The 22,353-nt window shown below is 42.2% G+C and overlaps 1 protein-coding gene across 1 annotated transcript; it reads right to left on the reverse strand.

The window, feature by feature from the left end:
- Positions 1–46: 46 nt before the first annotated feature.
- NAA20 (N-alpha-acetyltransferase 20, NatB catalytic subunit) lies at positions 47–17,621 on the reverse strand. The gene is made up of 6 exons (XM_033185471.1): positions 17,256–17,621; positions 11,638–11,662; positions 8,437–8,527; positions 7,699–7,834; positions 1,034–1,179; positions 47–573 (listed from the first exon to the last, which is right to left on the reverse strand). Exons 1-6 carry the CDS (start codon positions 17,306–17,308, stop codon positions 488–490), a joined length of 537 nt encoding a protein of 178 aa, XP_033041362.1. The 5' UTR covers positions 17,309–17,621; the 3' UTR covers positions 47–487.
- Between the last annotated feature and the right edge of the window lie 4,732 nt (positions 17,622–22,353).

The following is a 22,353-nucleotide window of genomic DNA, read 5'->3' on the forward strand; positions in this document are numbered from 1 at the left end:
TCTGATTTAGTTTTACAAATGACTAACAAACTTCAGAAAACATTCATAGGGTCAACAATGTATTTTATTATACATCTTAGATTTATACATTTCATATATGCTTTTAAAGCTTCAATTAACAGTTCAATACAAAATTTAAAAACAAATATATGCAGCAGTGGTTCTCAGGCACAGAATTTAGGAGGAGACTGAAGCAAATCTTTTCCCTAGCATACATACAGTGAATATTATGAACCATGAGAGTGGGATGTTTCCTTCTGACCTAGCTGCCTTTTTGATTGAATTTTGTTAGTGAACAGCTTTAATAGGTATGACATCACTAAGTGGAAACAATGAGATTTTAAATAAATTGATAACCTGTATTTTCTTGAAGTCTTTAAGACCTAAAATGATTACTTTTCTCCTAAGAGAGCTCCAGCATCATCCAATGAAAATAATATTGTCGATAAAGTATCTAGAGTATCTGCCTAAGAACCACTGCCCAGGGTTATTCAATGTCTTCAGGCCTCACAGGATGAGGTAATGGTATGATGGATTTCTTCTCAGTGTCCCTGGAAAGTGCTTTCCTCATATCTGTAAAGAAGCAAAGTTTAATATAAACACTCAAACAACATATTATATCAAATGTAAAGTGTATAGATAAAGTTTCCATAAGAGGTTTTATCCCCTACCCCTACTTCCACCAGATTCTAAGCAAAATATATTTATAAATAAAGTTTCCCAACTGCCAAGTATACCAGATGCTAACCAAACCTCACCCAGGATTCAGCTCATAATACACATTCTTTCTTGTTATTAAAATAATACATATATAACATAGTAAAACAGTAATGTACAGAAATTAACCATTGGTTAGTTAATAGGTAAGTTAATTACTACTAATAGGTTCATAAAGGTAGGTTGAGGGAGATTTAATATTAAAGTCAAATATGATTCTTCTACATTTATTAAAATAATCAAAGACTACAATCTGTAGAATGAATGTAACTGTTTCGACGACTTCTTGAGGATACTGTCATGGAAGGGAGCTTACCATAAGCGTCCTCGTCAGGCTCCCCGTTGCTGGCCGAATAGTACTCTATGACCGTCCTATATACACTGTAGCCCAACTGCTTGTACATGTTAACTGCAACTTGGTTAGATACTCTTACAAAGAGATCGACAAAAAATCCACCCTTTCTTTAAAAAAAAAAAAAAAAGGAAAATGTTAGAATGTGAGACACCCTAGAAAGTAATAGATGCATATTTTTTTAAAACATGTGTTTTTACCTTGCTCTGACTACTACTCAGAATGGTAGTAATAGGACTTTGTAGCTGATTACATGGTAATAGAAATTTGTATTACTTAGGATTTATGACAATTGCTTTGCAGTATGAGTGTATGTTTGCATGCTAGTATTTCAAAAGCTGCAACACGTTTTCTTAAAAGATAAACTCAAGGCATTTGTTCTACAAATTCACCACCTATTACAGTTTCTCCTGTTGATGAAGTTTACATACATGGAATCATATATTCTTTTGTCTTTTGCTTCTCTCAGTCAACTAACATTGTAAAAGTCAGCTTCCAAGAGTGGCTGGGCTTGTGCACCACAAGTCATTCACGGTCCTGTTGATACACATTTCTGGCTTTTACTGTTACAAACGATGCTCCTGGCCGGGCGTGGTGGCTCAAGCCTGTAATCCCAGCACTTTGGGAGGCCGAGACGGGCGGATCACGAGGTCAGGAGATCGAGACCATCCTGACTAACACGGTGAAACCCCGTCTCTACTAAAAAAATACAAAAAAAAATAGCCAGGCGAGGTGGTGGGCGCCTGTAGTCCCAGCTACTCGGGAGGCTGAGGCAGGAGAATGGCATAAACCCGGGAGGCGGAGCTTGCAGTGAGCTGAGATCCGGCCACTGCACTCCAGCCCGGGTGACAGAGCGAGACTCCGTCTCAAAAAAAAAAAACAAAAACAAAACAAAAAAAAAAAACGATGCTCCTATGAATACTTCTGTTGAGTGTCTCATGTAAGGTCTATAGCTAGGAGTCTCACTGTTGTGTCACAGGGCACATCTTCATTAGTTAATGCCAAATTGTTTTCCCAACTGGCTTGTACCAACTCACTCTCGCACAGAAGTGAGTAAGCCTCCATTCCACAGCAGCAAGGCTTGGTGCATCAGATGTTTTTATTTTTGCCAATCTTACAGTATAACTATATCTCAGATTTTAGTTTGTATTTGCAATTACTAACGATGTTGAATATATTTCTGTTGGTTGGCCATTTAGATTTCTCCTTCTGTACAGTACTTAACATCTTTCACACAATTTTCCCCCGCTACAGTTCTCTATGTATTGTGAATATTCAATACTGTGTAATGTCTTTGCAAATATCTTTTTCCAATTTGTGGTTTGTCTTGTCATTATCTTTATGGTATCTTTTGATAAAAAAAAGTTACTTCACTTCAGTGAAGCTGAATATATGATGGCCTTTTTAAAAAGCCCTACACTAAGGCCACAGAGACACTCTGCCATATTAAATTCAAAAGACTTCTTAGCTTTACTTTCACATCTAGGTTTTTAATAAATCTGGAGTTGATTTGTGTGTGGAATAGTGGTAATCTGGGAAATTTTTTTTTCCCATAGGGACATCCAGTTGTCCAACCACCTTTACTGAAAAGTCTATCTTCATACTACTGATGTGCAATGCCTCCTTTGTGGTATGTTAAAGTCTATATATTCTCGGGTCTGTTTCTCAAATTCTGTAGCACTGGTCTAGATAACTACAGCACTAAGATACAGTCTCACTCTTTATAGTCTGATACCTGGAAGGGGCACATCACCCATTTTGCTGCTGTTCAAGAATATCTTGTCTCTTTTTTGCTCTTTCTATTCCTCTATGTTTCAGAGTCAGCTTAACAAGTACTATAAAAAATACTTGGGATTTTGACTGCAGTTACATTGGAATGTGGTCAATTACCTGTTTTACTGTATCCTCTAATCCAGTGATAGTTTATCGCTCCACTTATCAGGGCTACTTTAATATCTCTCAAAAAAGTTTTTAAAATGTCAGAGGTCTTGCATAGCACTTGCTAGATTCTTAAGTATTTAATATTCTTTCATGCTATGGCATCTTTTTCTAAATTTTACTGTTTGTAAATATATAAATACCATTGATTTTTATACTGACTTTATATCCAACAACCTTGCCTACCTTTTATTAATTCTAAACATTTATTTCTAGATTCTTGTGGATTTTATATTTGTATAATATCTGTGCAAAATAAGTTTTGTTTCCTCTCATATGTAAATACAATTGCTTTTTATACTGACTTTATATCCAACAACTTTGCCTACCTTTTATTAATTCTAAATATTTATAGATTCTTACGGATTTTATATTTGTATAATCATATCTGTGCAAAATAAGTTTTGTTTCCTCTCAATCCTCCTATCGTTTATTTTTTCCTGCTTTCCTGCGCTATGATTTCTAGTAAATTACTGAAGAGGGACTAACTTGTCCCTGATTTCAAAAGGAAAGCATTCAATGTATCATTACTAAATATATTTACTACAGATTTCTTGTAGATATTTTTCAGGTTAAGGAAGTTCCCCCTTTCTATTTCCTAGTTTCCTAACAGTTTTTATCAGGAAGGAATATTGGATTTTATCAAGTTTGCTGCACTTTCTAAAATAACCAGTGTTCTCCTTTAGTGTAAAGTTGAAACCCCCTTGTTTCTGATGTGTCATCCTATTTATGTAGTGGTAAATCCATTTTGCTAATTATTTTTCCGGAATTTTGCATCTGAGTGAGATCTTCCTCAAATTTGCCTTTCCCATATTTTGTCAAGTATTGTTATCAGAGTTATCCTGGCCTTAAAAAATAAGTTGAGGAATGTTCCCTTTTTTAGCTTGTGCAAAATAGTTTGTGTAAAAGCGACCTTTCAGTTGTTATTTCTTAAATGTTTGGTAAAATTGGCCAGAGAAGCCACAGCTTTCTTCGTGAAAAGATTTTGGGCTACTGACTGAAATTCTTTAGGGCAAGGGTTGGCTCACACCTATTTTGCTACTGCCTTCAGGCTAAGAATGGTTTTTGCAATGGTTGTTAAAAAACAAACAAACAAAAAACTATGTAACCAAGACTTTAGGTGACCTGTAATGCCTGAATATTTACTATCTGACCCAGAAGAAAATTGCTGATTCTTGTTCTATAGGCTTGACAAATTTCTATCTCATTGTTCTGTCAGTTAGAAAAAAGCATGTCTAAATCTCACATTATAATTATTTGTCTATTTCTCCTTGTAGTTTTGTCAATTTGTGCATTTTTACTTTGAAATGATGTCACTGGGTATATACCATTTTAAACTGCTATTTTTTTTTTTTTTATTTGAGATGGAGTCTCGCTCTGTTGCACAGGCTAGAGTGTGATGGCGTGATCTTGGCTCACGGTAACCCTCGCCTCCCAGGTTCAAGCAATTCTCTGGCCTCAGCCTCCCAAATAGCTGGGATTACAGTCATGTGCCACCACACCTGGCTAATTTTTGTATTTTCAGTCGAGACAGGATTTCACCATGTTGGCCAGACTGGTCTGGAACTCCTGACTTCAAGTGATCACCTGTCTTGGCCTCCCAAAGTGCTGGGATTACAGTCATGAGCCACCACTCCCAGTCTTGTTACTTCCTTGATTAAATATTTTATCAATATGCAGTGACCCTTTTTTACACTGGTAATAATTATTCAACTATAATTTAACTACTATTAATAAGTATTCTAACTTTCTTCTGGTTAGAATTTGCAAGGTAATTTAAAAATTTACTTTCAATCTTTCTGTATTAAAAATATTTTAATATATTTTACACATATTTCCTGTAAACAATACAGACAGCCTTTGTCTTTTAAATAGAGTCATCATAGCCGGCAGGACGTGGTGGTGGGTGCCTGTAATCCCAGCTACTCGGAGGGTGAGGCAGGAAAATTGTTTGAGCCTGGCAGGCGGAGGTTGCAGTGAGCCGACATCATGCACTGCACTTCAGCCTGAGCAACAGAGCGAGACCTCGTCTCAAAAAATAATAATAAATAAAGTCCTAAGGCCATTAACATTTACTGTTGTAATTACTGACAGTATTTGGATTCTTGGCTACCATTTGATTTCATGCATTTTGTTTTGCCGGTTTAGTTTCCTTTTTCTCTGCTTTGGGGTTGATTTCTATCATTCAATTTTTCTTCTCTACTTGTTTGGTTTCTATTTTTAATGTATACATTGTATACACTATGTATACATGTATACAAGCATATAATGTATACAAGCATGTGTATATATATTATGTATGTATATATGTATACATACTCCTACAAATAAAGATTACTTAAATCTTAGCAACTAGTCTCAAATAACGAAGGCTTAGAAACTGAAAGGGAAGAGAGCTTAGTGGTATTCTACTCAGAGAATCTATCATATCAATACCTTAAATTATATGTGCAAGGTCATAGCTAGTTACAACCCACTTTCTTTTTTTTATTATACTTAAGTTCTGGGATACCTGTGCAGAATGTGCAGGTTTGTTACATAGGTATACACATGCCATGGTGGTTTGCTGCACCCATCAACTCGTCATCCACATCATTAGGTATTTATCCTAATTCTATCCCTCCCTTAGACTCCCACCCCTGACAGGCCTCGGTGTGTGATGTTCCCCTCCCTGTGTCCATGTGTTCTCACTGAACAACCCACTTTCTAACTCCCTGTTCACTATACAATAATGCCAAATACTTTTTTTTTCAACATAATGCCATTAATAAATGTGTGTAAACTATAATCATGCTAAAATTTTCTTCTTTGTTTGGTCTAGGGAGAACTTTAAAAAAATCTTAAAGATTAGCACTCTTCTTTTTCAGCGAACACAACTTCGTCTCCTCTCTGAATGAGTTTGAGCTCCTTTTGCCTCTAATTTGGCTTGAAGCCTTTGTCAGGCCACAGTTGCTTCTTTAAAACTTGCCTTTATTAAATCTAATAAATTAAGTGGATATTAAGCTCAAGAACCCTTCTCAGCAACTATTCTCTTTCCTACCACACTTTTAAGAAATTACACTGGGGCCGGGCGCGGTGGCTCAAGCCTGTAATCCCAGCACTTTGGGAGGCCGAGACGGGCGGATCACGAGGTCAGGAGATCGAGACCATCCTGGCTAACACGGTGAAACCCCGTCTCTACTAAAAATACAAAATCTAGCCGGGCGAGGTGGCAGGCGCCTGTAGTCCCAGCTACTCGGGAGGCTGAGGCAGGAGAATGGTGTGAACCCGGGAGGCGGAGCTTCCAGTGAGCTGAGATCCGGCCACTGCACTCCAGTCCAGGCGACAGAGCGAGACTCCGCCTCAAAAAAAAAAAAAAAAAAAAAAAAAAAAAAAAAAAAAAAAAAAGAAATTACACTGGAGAAAGAAATGGCAGCTTGACAACAGGTCAAGCTTATACAAACATCTCTCTTCTCTTCTAGAATGAAGATACGAGGAGGGGCTTTCTCTTCTATTTATTGTATTACACGATAATGAAGAGGTTTGATATATACAACACGTCTCTTTAAAAAAAAAAATAAAGATGCCATGCTGGCAGTTCGCAAACTGTGCACTGAGGTGCCCTAAAGTGTCCCAAACTCATACAGCCACCAAAGGATATTTTGAATGTTCAGGAAAAACAGCAAAACCTTACATGTCAGATATTGGGAAACGAGTTTGAAGTAGTTCACAAGTTCAACATTAGATCATGCTACATTCCTCTTAATGACATAATATTTCTATGAAGCTGAGTTTCTGGCAGTTGCTGTGATTAAAAAAATATTAGGGCCGGGCACGGTGGCTCACGCCTGTAATCCCAGCACTTTGGGAGGCCGAGGCAGGCGGATTACGAGGTCAGGAGATTGAGACCATGCTGGCTAACACGGTGAAATCCCATCTCTACTAAAGAATACAAAAAATTAGCCGGGCGTAGTGGCAAGCGCCTATAGTCCCAGCTACTCGGGAGGCTGAGGCAGGAGAATGGCATGAACCCGGGAGGCGGAGCTTGCAGTGAGCCAAGATTGTGCCACTGCACTCCAGCCTGGGTGACAGAGCAAGACTCCATCTCAAAAAAAAAAAAAAGAAAACAAATGGGAAACAGGAATGCTGGTGGTTGTGTCAAGTCATCTAATGTCCAACAGGTATACACATCTCATTAGTAGCTAGCCATAGTTATTTAGGAATGAAATAAAAATATTTCTTCTTTCAATTTATTTATTTTTCTAAATGGCTATTAGTTGTTAGGCTATAAATACTTATTAAACAGTTAGAATATAACTGCTTAAGACTGAACTATTTTCTTTTGGCCAAGAAGCACTGTTAAAAATTTATTCAGATGCCAAGGCAATGTTAACAGATATTAGGAGTGTGTGCCACAGTGGCAGGAACACTAAGAGAAACCTCGAGAGCTAGCCTTTGGAACGGATTCCCCCAATTCCTCGGCTTATAGGCCTACAGCGGGTCACTGCAATACTTTGCCTTAATTTCCTCAATGGCAAAATAGAAACAATTATCACTTTGACTATGTGACAGAATTGTTGTAAGGACTATTGGAGATGGAGGAACATGAAATTCCTGTAAACTGTAAAGCATGACAGTTATTCAGCCTGAAGGGGAAAAAAATGGTTAGGGGTCCACAAATCCCTAAGTGTATTTGAAAAACCGAATCTCACCTTTCTGAAATCTCCTCTAGTAACTCCATTAGTTTAGCAGCCAAACCAAGGCGTCGAAATTCTGGGGCAACAGACAGAGCTGTGACGTGCCCATGCCATTCTTCCCTGGCTACTGAGCCTTCTGCTTTACCCATAACTGCCAACAACAACAAAAATCACATTCAGTAACTAGACACTGATTTACACATAAATATACAATTACTGTTTGGTACATTTTTATTACAAAGGAAACTGATAACGAAGTTTTTATTTTTAAGTACCACCTGAGGTCATCCAGCTAACAGTGCTTTTATTTGAAATTCACTTGTAAATGTAATACTATATGTAGTTCTAGGCCGGGCGCAGTGGCTCAAGCCTGTAATCCCAGCACTTTGGGAGGCCGAGACGGGCGGATCACGAGGTCAGGAGATGGAGACCATCCTGGCTAACACTGTGAAACCCCGTCTCTACTAAAATATACAAAAAACCAGCCGGGCGAGGTGGCGGGCGCCTGTAGTCCCAGCTACTCCGGAGGCTGAGGCAGGAGAATGGTGTGAACCCGGGAGGCGGAGCTTGCAGTGAGCTGAGATCTGGCCACTGCACTCCAGCCCGGGCGACAGAGCAAGACTCCGTCTCAAAAAAAAAAAGAAAATTACAAGCATCATGATTATATTCCAATTCTGCAGTCTAAAGCAATTGGTTGAAATCTGTATTCAAATATTTACCTACTCCACAAAATATTAGTGGTATTATACTTACTATAACCCATTAATTCTCCACCAGGTGCCTCTGCAACTATGAAATACTCTGGCCAGTGGGCGAGGTACTGTAGGTAGAAAGGAATCCCATACTAGAGTCCTGTTAAGGAGTGTGAAAAGTAATGGACGGTAAAAAGTTCTTCATTAAGGGATATTGTAAAAAAAGTTTCCTTTACAAAGTATACTGTAACTTTATCCCCAGCTCTATATGAGTCCTATAATCATACATACCATTACATGAAACATTTAGGTTATCATGGATTTTTAACCAAATTGTCTGGACATACAGCTTCAAGTGTGGAATGGTGATAGCACTGTCTAATAGAAAGCAGAGAATTAGGACCCCAAAGTATATCTAAGTCTCTCCATTTATCACCTGATATTATTTGTTAGTGGTCTGCCTCCTCTTAGTCTATGAATGTCATGTTCCCTCTATCCCTGGTGCCTGGTACACAGTAGATGCTCAATACATTGATGCTTGCATAATTGCACTGAAAAATTAATGGCTAGTTCCTACTTTGACTTCAGCTATGAGACTGTGAAAATAACTTTACAACCTAAGTCCTTCCAGAGCCAACTTAATTACCCGGTTTTTCCTCTCCACTGATTCAAATCCTGCATTTCTAGTAATGCAGATAAAAGCTGACTTAAGGAATCAACTATGTTAACAGTAAATGCCTGAAAAATTTGCTCATGACTTAACCCTTCAACCTTGGGATGTCCTTACTGACATGTAATCATTCCTACACTTCTCTTCTTTTTACTCTGTACTTTAATGGATGAAAATATATTTCTTGTTAGTATAAACTTTCTGATGCAGTTTATCAGAGGACACCATCAATCATACATAAATATATTTTTTAAGTTCCTGGAAAACCTGTTCAGTGTGAAATTCTTCAAAATCTCCTGTGAAGGACCATCATTATTTTGCATACCCCTCAAATACAACCCTTAACATGGCAGGCCAGCCAGTCTTCCTGCCAGCCAGCCTCTGACATACACAACCATCTCTCCTGTGGCTAACGGAGGAGTCCCAGACACCCCTCCCTCCCATCGACCTCTAGGACCCAACAGGTTACTTTCAAATATAGGCTCACCTGGATTATGGGACTTTCACTGTACATTTTAAATGTCACTGGAAGCACACCATATAACAGATTTGCATCCTAAAATTCTTCCAAATTTTTGTCATTCAAAATTCTTCAAAAATCTTTTTTTTAAGTGGTGATATCATTAGTTGTAATTTTAAAAATCCAGATGAACATGAACACTGTGGAGATTTTTTGCTTTTCCCATTCAGTTTTGTTTCTGATATGTAGTACTGTTGCTGCCTGTACCTGTAAGTAATTTTTACTGCTGGATAGTATTTCTTTATGTGAAGAGACACCTTAAATAGCCTGTATCCTGACAATGGACACCTGGGTCATTTCCAGTTTCCCAAAAAAATGTTTGAAATCCTTCTTCAGTACAGCTTAATTTACTTAACCATCTCCTGATTGTTGTGTGTGAATCGTATTCCAAATGCTTAGTAACTCTCCTGCAATAAATAATTTTCATAATGGTATAACTCAGGGGTTAGCAAACTTTTTCTGTAAAAGGCCAAATAGTAAACATCCTTGGCTTTGTGGGCCATACAGTCCCTGCTGGAACTACTCAAACTGCAAAAGCCACAGGAAAAAAACATAAATTAATGGGCATGGTGTCTCAATAACATTTTATTTACAAAACAGACAGTGGGCCAGATTTGGCCTATGGGCCTTTTGTCAACCACTGACAAACTGCCTCTATTTCTTCTTATTTTCGGCTTTCAGGAAATGGAATTACTATTTTCAAAGTGCCTTCCAGAAAGATAATAGCAATTTACATTGTCACTAGCAATTTATGAGAATGTTACTCTCACCTCACCATCATCAGCCCTGAGGTGTATCATTTTTTTAAATCTTGGCTGATACCTAAAATATGGCATCTCATTTTGGTTTTAGTTTACATGTCTTTTGACTGATGAGACTGAACTCCTAACACCTTCATTAAGCTCCTATATGCCCTCTTTTGATAAATTACCGGTTAGCAGAACCCTCCTACCCACCTACAGTAGACATGGAGCATAAACCAGAATCCGAACTCTGTGTTGTAAGCCACTAGAGATTTACAACAGCATAACCAGAGTACCCTATCTTCACATCTTTGCCCCATTTTTCCTTTAGGACAATAATAGACACTGCTCATTGTTACCTCAAATCCTTTATTCACTTTAGTCAAGTCCCAATTTATAAAGCGGGGCACATTTCTGGACTCTAGATAGGATTTGATAGACAGGTGGAACATGAAACAGGTGCTGGTCAATGAGACAGAGCAGGGCTGTGCAGCATTTCCCAAAGGTACTCTTTTTATTTTTGAGACGGAGTCTCGCTCTGTAGCCCAGGCTGGAGTACAGTGATGTGATCTCTGCTCACTGCAACCTCCGCCTCCCAGGTCCTCGTTCAAGCAATTCTCTTGCCTCAGCCTCCTGAGTAGCTGGGATTACGGAGTGCACCACCATGCCTGGCTAATTCTTGTATTTTTATTAGAGACAAACGGGGTTTCACCATGTTGGCCAGGCTGGTCTTGCACACCTGACCTCGTGATCTGCCTGCCTTGGACTCCCAAAGTGCTGGGATTCCAGGCCCAAAGGTACTCTTAAAAGGGAAGAACACCCTCACCTCCCCCTCTGTTGATTCTGCAGCCGGAAACATGGCTATGATGCTGTTTGCTCTGGCAGCATCTGGAACAAGATTACGGCCACTCTGTAGAGTGCTTAACCTGCAAAGAGCCTGGCTGCTGGTGTCTTCATGGAAGCATCACCTGCCTGGGACTGCTTATCTCCAGACTTTGTTCACACTAGAGAGATGAAGCCACCTTGCTGAAGTCACTGTGCTTTCTGATGAATACAGCCATGCTGACTCCTGAGGGGCAAGGTTGGCAGGGGAGCTATGATGTTACAAATTTCTACGATAATAACAGTTTGTCAGCAGATCTAAGACAACTCTTGTTCTCAGTTTCATTTTTAAAAATTGCTTTCAGTGTTGCTTATGAAGTTTCCTGACCTACAAGTTTTTAAATTTTTCAGTACTCCTCTGTGTTTTCCTTTCATTTCTCTATTTTCTTTATTCTCAGTAAATCTTCATTCAACCTTTTTTTTTTTTTTTTTTGTAAAAAAGGATACAGTTTCTGTAAGCGGATCCAAGTTACTGAAAGAAAAAGAGAAATATCAATAGTAAGCAGCGTTTACAATAACCAGTTGAAATAAGCCTGCTAGGCTGGGCACGGTGGCTCAAGCCTGTAATCCCAGCACTTTGGGAGGCCGAGACGGGCGGATCACGAGGTCAGGAGATCGAGACCATCCTGGCTAACACGGTGAAACCCCGTCTCTACTAAAAATACAAAAACTAGCCGGGCGAGGTGGCGGGTGCCTGTAGTCCCAGCTACTCGGGAAGCTGAGGCAGGAGAATGGCGTGAACCCGGGAGGCGGAGCTTGCAGTGAGCTGAGATCTGGCCACTGCACTCCAGTCCAGGCGACAGAGCGAGACTCCGCCTCAAAAAAAAAAAAAAAAAGAAAGAAGCCTGCTAAAGCTAACAATAATAATGCCACAAGGAAAACAAAATATGTTTCATCAACAATTTTAAGGCCAACTTTAGAGCTGAGGAAGATGATTTAATCTACCTAATAGCCATAATAAGCTGTCACAGCAACTATTAGGGTGTTTATACATTTTTTTATTTAACTGCTACTTGCTTCTTTAAAATTAAAGTTAATAAATCTACATCTCGCATTTTCTAAGTGGCAATAAATTGCTAAAGGAACTGGGGATCAACTAGGGATGTAGCTAGCAGAGACGGAAGGTCAAACTCGCCCACTGCACCATCTAACCCCATGTATCCTCCCTGCCTGTGTCTGAGTCTTCCCTGACAATTGCTCCTTTATTCCACCCTGTAAATGTGGTCACTCCCACCACTCGGTTTTTGCTCCCACTCCTATTCTACACTCCCACCTCCCTGTCCCCACCATCCCCATTCCTATGTGTTCAATCACGTGTTCTTGGTGGATGCCTCCCAACCTGGCTCTGCTGCTGTGGGCGCTTCAACCAGCACATCCCAGCACACCATTCCCGAATCTGCATTCTGAAAACCCACCTCCTCCATCCCCTCACTTCCCTATTCAATCGGTGGAGCCATTATTTTGTCAGGCTCAAAACCAGCTACTTTTCAATTGTTCTCCTCCAATTTCTAGTCAAATTCTCCTTTGAGACCCATAGCGATGCTAGTCATATCATATTCTGTAGTCCAGCAGTTCCTAAACTTTTTGGTTTCAGAACTCCTTAACACTAAAAAGTTACTGAGGACCCCAAAGAACTGTTGTTTATATGGGTAATATCTACTGATATTTAAAAATTTTTAATATTCACTCAAAAATAATAAATCAATTACACGTTAACACAAATAACTTTACCAAAAAATCACTATACTTCCGAAAACAAAAAACAAAATCCAGTGACAACAATGGCATTGTTTTAACAATTCTGCAACGTCTTGCTTAAAAGACAACCAGATTCTCAAGCATTTATTATGCTTGCTGCTGAAAGATCACACCTTGGGAAGCTCCACTGTGTACTTGTGAGGGAATGACAGTGGAAAAGGCAAAAAACCTTCTTAATACATCATGAAGATAGCTCTGACCTCACAGAACATCTGAAAAAATCTTGGGGACCCCCAAACCCTGGCCCACACCTTAAGAATCACTGCTCTAATACAGTACAGGGAGTCACTCCCACACTTCTCAACAACTGCTTTATGTCCTCTTGTCTGCCCACCCGTACCCCCACCTCCAGCCCCGCCATCTCAGGGGCTTCCTATTCCATCATGAGGAAAAGATAACAGGAATAAGAAGGCTTCATCAAAGTCCCCCCCACCGAACCCACGCACACAGGCATCTGCACCCATATGCTACTTGCTTTCCTGTCACCAGGCACGGAGTGCTGGCGAGAGACCCCCTCAGTACTCGGGACCCTCCTCCTGCATCTGCATCTTCAATTTCTCTTTCCTAGAAGAAACATATAAATATGATGTGCACTGAGCCATCAGCTGCTCTTAAACAGATTCCCACTGCTGGGACAGCCTGAAACGCTGTCTTCACTCAGCTTCTGAGACCATGGGGTTTTCCTCTCACCTCACTGAGCCACGTGGTCTCCTTTACTTGAAAACTTGATGCCCTAGGGCACCATCTTACAGCCTCTTAGCCTTTTTTTCTACACTTGTGTTGACCCCCACATTTCCATCTTTAGACCTAATCTTGAGACGCCGATGCCCAGATGCCTTCCTGGCCCCTCCACTTGGGTTCCTTGGTGCCCTTGGCAGAGAAGCTCAGGTCTTACGATGGCCTCTCCAAGTCCTGCCCTTCTGACTCTCTGCTATCGTCCCCGTACCCTCCCACGCTCATTCTGTTCCAGCCGTGTGGCCTGCCTCCTATCTGAAACAGGGGTGTCTTCACTTACTGTTCCCTCTATCTGGAAGCTCCCCTGCCCCCCAGTATTCATGTAACTCATTCCTAACTTCCCCAGGTCTTTCTTCAAGGGCACTCTCCCTGAACCCCCAAACTAAAGCTGAATCCCCACTCGCTTCCAGCTTTCCTTCCCTGCTTCTATTTTCCTGTGTAACTGAACACTAAGCTCCACATGACTCCCCATACTGTGTTAGAGCAGTGATTCCCAAGGTGTGGGTCAGGATTTGAGGGGGTCCTTAAAATTGTTTCAGGTGTTCTATGAAGTCAGAGCTACTTTATGATACATTAAGGTGTTTAGAGGGGAAAATGTACATTCTATAAAGACATCTTTTTGGTTATGTTTTGTTCATTGCTGTGTCTCTAGAACTGGTACACAGTAGGTACTCAAATATTTTTCCAAGAATAAAATATGTGTTAAATTAATTGCAGTGTTCTACATCCACAGATTCTTTCGATTCCGACTGCAACATCTAATCTGAGTCATTCTCAGAGTTTTCTACCAAAATGCCCTAATCAAAGAGGCAAGTAAATAGAAAAAATGGGGAACCAGGTGTGCTGGCTCACACCTGTAATTCCAGTACTTTGGGAGGATAAGGTGGGAGAATCACTTGAGCCTGGGAGTTCCAGACCAGCCTGGGCAATAAAACAAGACCCTGTCTCTACAAAAAAATTTTTAAAAATTAGTGGGGTGTGGCAGCACATGCCTGTAGTCCCAACTACTCGGGAGGCTGAGGCAGGAGGATTGCCTGGGCCTGGGAACTTGAGACTAAAGCGACCTATGATGGTGCCACTGCACTCCCATCTGGGTGACAGAGCGAGACACTGTCTCAAAAACTAAAAGAAAATGGGGAATAAATGGAGCTCCCCTACTGGCACATTCTGAAGAGGCCACATGATTCTCTGAAATCTAGTATTTTCTTGTCAGTGTTCCTGTGTTATTTTCTTCCTATTCATTTCCATGTAAAACTGTTGTCCTTTCCTAGATCTTCAGGTAAAACTGATTCCCCATAAGGCTTAACTTTTCTTGAAGCTTCAAGGTACCCTGTCACCTCCCATGCTGCACCTCCCAAACTGAAGCCTCTGCCAAGTCATCATCTCTGGGCCACGGCCAAGGCCTCCTGAATGGCTTACCTGCCCAGTTTACCTGCTCTCATCACATGACAGCCCACAGAGCTCAGTGGTTAAGAATTTGAATCCATCGGCCGGGCGCGGTGGCTCAAGCCTGTAATCCCAGCACTTTGGGAGGCCGAGACGGGCGGATCACGAGGTCAGGAGATCGAGACGATCCTGGCTAACATGGTGAAACCCGTCTCTACTAAAAATACAAAAAACTAGCCAGGCGACGTGGCGGGCGCCTGTAGTCCCAGCTACTCCGGAGGCTGAGGCAGGAGAATGGCGTGAACCCGGGAGCCGGAGCTTGCAGTGAGCTGAGATCTGGCCACTGCACTCCAGCCTGGGCGGCAGAGCGAGACTCCGTCTCAAAAAAAAAAAAAAGAATTTGAATCCATCACCTAGAATCCACAGTGAACATTTTGCTACACTGGCTTCATCATCTCTCTCTGCCCATCTATCAATCCTAGATTCATTTTTAAAAACAATAGGGCAGTATGTGAAAACTAAGAACCAAGCGGTTCCTATTCAAGTGTCAGGAGGATAAAAGGACTATGGGATGAGATGGTTGGGAACATTTCAAAGAGGGGTGAGCCTCTCCAGAGGCTCCAGGTGGGTTAAGACCCACTCCAGAGCAGTGGATCGCAAACGGAATGTGCGTTTCTAACATGGTCCCTGTGATCAGGGACCACGTCTTTTAGAACCACTGCTCCAGAACCAATCTCCTTGGATGAAATTCCTTGCTGTACTCATCCCCACCTGGGCCAATTCACTTGTGCTTGCCATGCCTTGGTTTACTCATACACAAAATGGGGGTGACAGCACCTCAAAGAATTGTGAGGATTAACTGGATTATTATGTGGGCATTCAGAACAGTGCAGGGAACAATGAGTTCAACACAAGTCACCGCAGCTATGAAGCTTAGACCAGACTGGCCCAACAGAAAATTCTTTTCACAGGATCAAGTTGAAACCCCTCCTGTTTCACCCATTTCTCCCTGACTGCTCAGGGACAGAAACCAGCCACTGGATTCGCACTGACCTCAGTTGTCTAACCGCACATCAAGTGTCCCCACTTTCATGCCCCGCTCCTTCTCTGGAACTTCCTTCTTCCTCACTTACCAAAGTATCACCCATCCTTCAAGGCTCACCCTCTCTTTGAAATGTTCCCAGCCATCTCATCCCCTAGTTCTCTCTATCTTCCCGACACTTGAATCAGAACCACTTGGTCCTTAGTTTTCACATACCACCCTGTTGTTTTTTAAAGTGGATCTAGCACTGATAGATAGGCAGGAGAGAGATCAGTGTAGCAAAATGTTAACTGCAGAATCCAGGAAAAGTGTCTATAAAAGCACATGGTGAAATTCCTCCAACTTTTCTAAATGTGTGGGAATCTTCATAATAAAACATTTTCTTAAAAAAAAAAAAAATGGCACCCGCAAATCAGAGGTCTGGCCTTAACTCGAATCCAAAGAGACTGCATCCAGGGCTCTGGGCACAGCGAGCCTCCCGTAAGATGTGCCCTGACTCCTCACAGAGGAAAAGTGTCTACACCCGGGTGCGCAGCTACAGTAACTAAACTTGGAAACACTAACCATGACTGAGACAGCATCCGCTGCCGGGGACACAGTGATCGGTGTTATTTCATTTAGATACAATTTAACCACGGCCACCAGGTGGGCTTCTTCACGATGTACACATCCCAACAGCTGCTGACCAGCTTCCGATCCTCGCAAGCCCCCTCTGCGGCCGGACCTTCGGCGGTGCCCACTGCCCAGAAGAGGCGCGGCCCGGCCACGAGCCAGCAAGCAGTGGGGCAGGGCGAGGAGCCCAGGTCGTGGGCTCGAGGCCGCGCTCCAACTCGCCCCATCACCCCAGTGCCTCCTGACAGCGACCACGAGCGGCGGCCCGAGCGCTGCCCCAGAACCCGCGAGCTCGCAGGGTCCAGAGACAAAGTCTGAGCACCTTAGCCAAGGTCGCCAAGGTCGGCGTGCGTCGACTCCAGGCCCACCTGTCCCCGGACCCTGTGGCCCCAGGGAGGCGCCCACGTCGGCCGGCTGGGGTGGTTCTCGCGGGTCCCCGCCCGGGCTTGGGGTCCGGCCGGGAGGGTGCGGCTGGGGCCGGAGCTGGCGGGGCCCGACCACGAGCGGCTGGCCCTAGGCGCGTGTCACTCACATGTTGTTGAAGCGGAACAGGTCGTCGCAGGTGAAGGCCCGTAGCGTGGTCATCGCGCCGCCGCCGCTTCCGAGCCGGTTCGCCAAGACCCAGCGCCTGCCCCGCCGCCGGAAGTCTACCGGAGTGCGGCCGCCGCAGAACCGAGCTGGACGGGGTATTGCTTCCGGGCTACGAGTTGCTCGGCAACCACAGCAGCGAAGCAGCTTCCTCTGGCGGCTGGCGGCGAGAATTGCCAGGCCGCTCCTATAAGGCCTCCCGGGCTCTGGCTGCCCAGAACGTCGGAACCCCTCCTGGGAAGTGGCTGTAGAAAGCAGGCGGCGACACCTGGGAAGGAAAGAAGCTGCTGGTGATGCAGAAACCCAAGCAGAAGAGCAGGGTTCACAGCCACCCGGTGCTGCAGAGTAAATGAGGAATGGGAGAATTCATGACCCAGAGTCGCTTGTCCCAGTGATGAGAGTCTCAGATGTCATCTTAAAATGTCAATACTACGTTTAAAAACAAAAAGAAGGCCGGGGCGGTGGCTCACGCCTGTATTCCCAACGCTGGGAGGCCGAGGCGGGCAGATCACTTGAGTTCAGCAGTTCGAGACCAACCTGGCCAACATGGTGAGTCCCGCTGTCTACTAAAAAAAAAAGAAAAGAAAAGAAAAAGAAAGAAAGAAAAATTAGCAGAGCGTGGTGGCCCGCGCCTGTAATCCCAGCTACTTGGAGGCTGAGGCAGGAGAATCGCTTGAACCCAAGAGGCGGAGGTTGCAGTAAGCCGAGATCTCGCCACTGCACTCCAGCCTGGGCAACAGAGCTAGACTCTGTCTCAAGAATAAATAATAAATAAATAAAAACAAAAAGAAATGTAAAATTGATTTTGATAGTACACTTCATTTTACCCATTTATTTTTCCTATTTAGGAAAAATATTTTTCCCTGATCCCACTTTATTATACCCGAAATATCATTTCAACATGTAACCAATCAAAAAAAAATTAATGTGATATGTTACATTCTTTTTTGCAAAGACTTTGAAATCCGGTGTGTATACAATTGCAGTACATTTCAATCTGAGAGAGCAGCTGTCATCGGAAATGCTTGTTCTCTATTTAGATTTCATCAATATATGGTTAAAAAGCAGATTCTCATATCCAAGTGGTTCCAAACATACTGTTTTCAAATCGCTGAATCAAACATCAGTTTTTAAATTTAAAGTAGTTAAAATTAAAAGTTAAAAATTCCTTTCTTCAGGCCACAGTGGCTCATGCCTGTAATCCCGCTTACTTGGGAGGCTGAGGTGGGAGGATCATTTGAGCCCAGGAGGTAGAGGTTGTACTGAGCCATGATCGCACCACTGCACTCCAGCCTGGGTGACACAGCAAGACCCTGTCTCAAAAAGATAAGATAAAAGAGAGATAAAATACATAAAGCAAGCAGGAATGCTGAAATGTATTTACATATAAGTGTTAAACTGGTCAATATCCACAGAGCTGTAATTCACCGTCTCTGCTGGACACTGTATAACACCATGCATTTGTATTTTATGGACAAAAATTTTCATTACTATCAATTTTCCTCAGCTTACAAGTTTGTAAAATTTTATATTGTCAAAGACAATAAAAAGCAGAGAAAACCTGGAAACGTGTACTAGACAGGACACCCAGTCATCTTTTTCTGGCCATTTCAAAGTGTTTCATAATTTTTGTGTGTGTGACATGAACTAATGTTGATTTGAATCTTGTTCCTTATGAAGTAGTGAAGGTTTTTGTAATATCTTTGGCTCTGATTCATTGGTATTATAAACATTAGAAGTTTATAGCTACTTTATGTTTGTATCTAGGTAATGGTGGAATAAACATGATTTTGATTTTTAGAAAAAAACACAGTGGATTTAACACAAAGGTAGTACTGAAACCCTACAGAGACTGGATGCTGTGGGCCAGCAGTTTGCAGCACTGATATGACTTATTCTGATTTTGAGGCACAGATCAGAAATGTCCTATAGCTATGTGGCCATTCCAACACATGGGGTCAGGGGAACGTGCAGGGAAGTACAGAGAATATCCTGGATATTCACCACCTGGTTCTCCCTTCTCTCCTGTTTGTCTACTTATTTTTAAACTGTTATCAGTTTCCATTGCTGATTGCCTCCTATGAATTAGCATCTCAAAGGGTGGCCAGTAAGTGCCCAGCAAATATCCATTAAACAGCTGAGTGAAAAAGTGGCATGCAGGTTACCCAGAAGATAATGTCATCCTTGGTAGTTCACAAAGAGGGTATTCACGTTATCAACAAAAGTATTTCACCTCTCTGTGCCTCAGTTTCTGTAAAAGGTGCATAATCATAGCACCTACCTCACTGAATTATTATGAAGATTACATGAGTTAATATTTGTAAAGCACTTATAACAGTGCTTGCCACATTTTAAGTGCCATGTAAGTGTTTGGTAAGGAAAATAATGAAATTAAGTATTTTGCATTTTGAAGGATCAGAATCTGGAGATGTAGAGTTAGGAGAGGCACAGCCCTCAACCATAGACCTTAGCATAAATGGCTCTGGAGGGGCAGTGGCTGCTCACAGTCCCCGATGAGCAGCTTAGAGGAGATGGGTGAGGCCTTGGAAGCCACCTCCTTTTCTTCTTATTGTCTTGCTCCCACCAGAAAAGTCTACATGTTGACACACTTGTTTTATGGGTTTTTAAAATACCTTTCAGGGCTATTTACATTTTTAAAGACCTTTTAGTAAAAATGATATATGCACATTATTAAGAAATCAAAGACTTGTGGAAATGTACAAAGAAGAAAACAACAAATCATTCAAAATTTTTCCACCTGGGAATAAACCATGTTAACTCACAGAGAATTTCAGTCCTCTCTCTATGTAGATTAAGGGGTGAGAAAGAGACTTTTACTTAAAAGAGATTCTAATTACATATGTTAATAGATTATGAAGTATAAGGTATTACTATACTTGACTTTTTTCTTTAATTTAACAGAAGAAAAACAAATCAAATGAAAATGAAAGAGTGCGAGGCGCGGTGAGTCACTCCTGTAATCTCAGCACTTTGGGAGGCTGAGGCAGGTGGTTCACCTGAGGTCAGGAGTTTGAGACTAGCCTGGCCAACATGGTGAATCCCGTCTCTCCTAAAAATATAAAAATTAGCTGGGCATGGTGGTGGATACCTGTAATCTCAGCTACTCGGAAGACTGAGGCAGAAGAATCGCTTGAACCCAGGAGGCAGATGTTGCAGTTTACTGAGATTATACCACTGCACTCCAGCCTGGGCGACAGAGGGAGACTTCATGTCAATAAATAAATGAATAAATAAATAGGCTGGGCGCGGTGGCTCACACCTGTAATCCTAGTGCTTTGGGAGGCCGAGGTGGGTGGATCATGAGGTCAGGAGTTTGAGACCAGCCTGGCCAACGTGGTGAAACCCCATCTCTACTAAAAATACAAAAAAAATTAGCCGGGCATGGTGGCAGGCACCTATAATCCCAGCTACTCGGGAGGCTGAGGCAGGAGAATTGCTTGAACCCGGGAGGCGGAGGTTGCAGCGAGCCGAGACCGTACCACTGCACTCCAGCCTGGGTGACAGAGCATGACTCTGTCTCAAAAAATTAAAAAATAATAAAAGTAATAAATAAATAAATGTGAAAATAGAGATTGCTGAGCAGCACAAAATAAAAGCTCCTAAAAGTTTCCTGTAAAGTTTAAGATATGTATAGTACTCTATATGTATTAAATATACTTTCAGTCTCCTAATGAGGATAATTAATGGTCAAAATCAGATTTTTTAATAGAAGTTTCAGTTTAGGGCACTATTGACTCTTTTTTGTTGTTTTGTTTTTTGGTTTTTTGCTTTTTTGAGACAGGGTCTTGCTCTGTCTCCCAGGCTGGAGTGCTGGCAGGATCTCAGCTCAGTGGAACCTCTGCCTTCTGGGTTCAAGCAATTCTCCTGCCTCTGCCTCCCGAGTAGCTGGAACTACAGGTGTGCACCACCACACGAGGCCTTTTTTTTTTGAGATGGAGTCTTGTCCTGTTGCCCAGGCTGGAGTGCAGTGGTGTGATCCCAGCTCACTGCAACCTCCGCCTCCTGGGTTCAAGCGATTCTCTGCCTTAGCCTCCCTAGTAGCTGGGATCACAGGTGCCTGCCACCCACAGGCTACTTTTTTTGTATTTTTAGTGGAGACGGAGTTTCACCATCTTGGTCAAGCTGGTCTTGAGCTCCTGACGTTGTGATCCACCAGCCTCGGCCTCCCAAAGTGCTGGGATTACAGGCGTGAGCCACCACGCCTGGCCTTTTGCGTGTGTGTGTGTGAGAGAGGGTCTCTCTCTGTCGCCCAGGCTATAGTGAAGTGGCATGATCTCGGCTCACTGCAACCTCCACCTCCCAAGTTCAAGCGATTTCATGCCTCAGCTCCTGAGTAGCTGGGGCTACAGGCATGTGCCACCATTCTCTATACAGCCACATCACTTTTACAACTATATATCATCTAGTTGTTTGGTTTTAAGTCTATGATTGAGTGGACGTAATTGTCATTCCTGTTTCTTGTTACAGCTTTTCCCTTTCCATTCTTCATTCTGATGCATGTATGGGTTGGCTGAGTTTCTCTGTTGAGCTTTTGTTTGTTTGACTTTGCTGTGTTTTGTTTTTCCTCGGGCTCATGGTGCTGGTGCTCTATTCACAGAGCGCCCTTGTCTCTTAGGATGCTCAAGTGGAATATTGGCTGGATATTTCTGGATCCCATGTTCTCTCCTCCAAGATTTTGTAAACATCATTACTCCATTGTTTTCTGGTGTTTAAAGTTTCTGGGGAAGAAGAATAAGGCCAGCATGAGTTTTTCCCCATTGTATCAGTGGCAATTTATGCTGGAGTCTAATTATAACACTTCTAGAAATATAATTGTAATATTTTTAGAAATAAAACATTTTTAACAGTGCATGTGTTTTAAACCTAGTGAATCCGACAATTTCAGCAGTTTAACACTGAAACGTACTAAAAACTTCAAAACGGAATCACTTGTACATAGCTGATGGGAATGTAAAATGGTGCAGCCCCTCTGGAGAACGGTTTGGTAGTTTCTTTACAAATTGAACATGCAAACATGCAAC

This window comes from Trachypithecus francoisi, unplaced genomic scaffold (assembly GCF_009764315.1).
Source record: "Trachypithecus francoisi isolate TF-2019V2 unplaced genomic scaffold, Tfra_2.0 Lachesis_group21, whole genome shotgun sequence".
Classification (NCBI taxonomy): Eukaryota; Metazoa; Chordata; class Mammalia; order Primates; family Cercopithecidae; genus Trachypithecus; species Trachypithecus francoisi.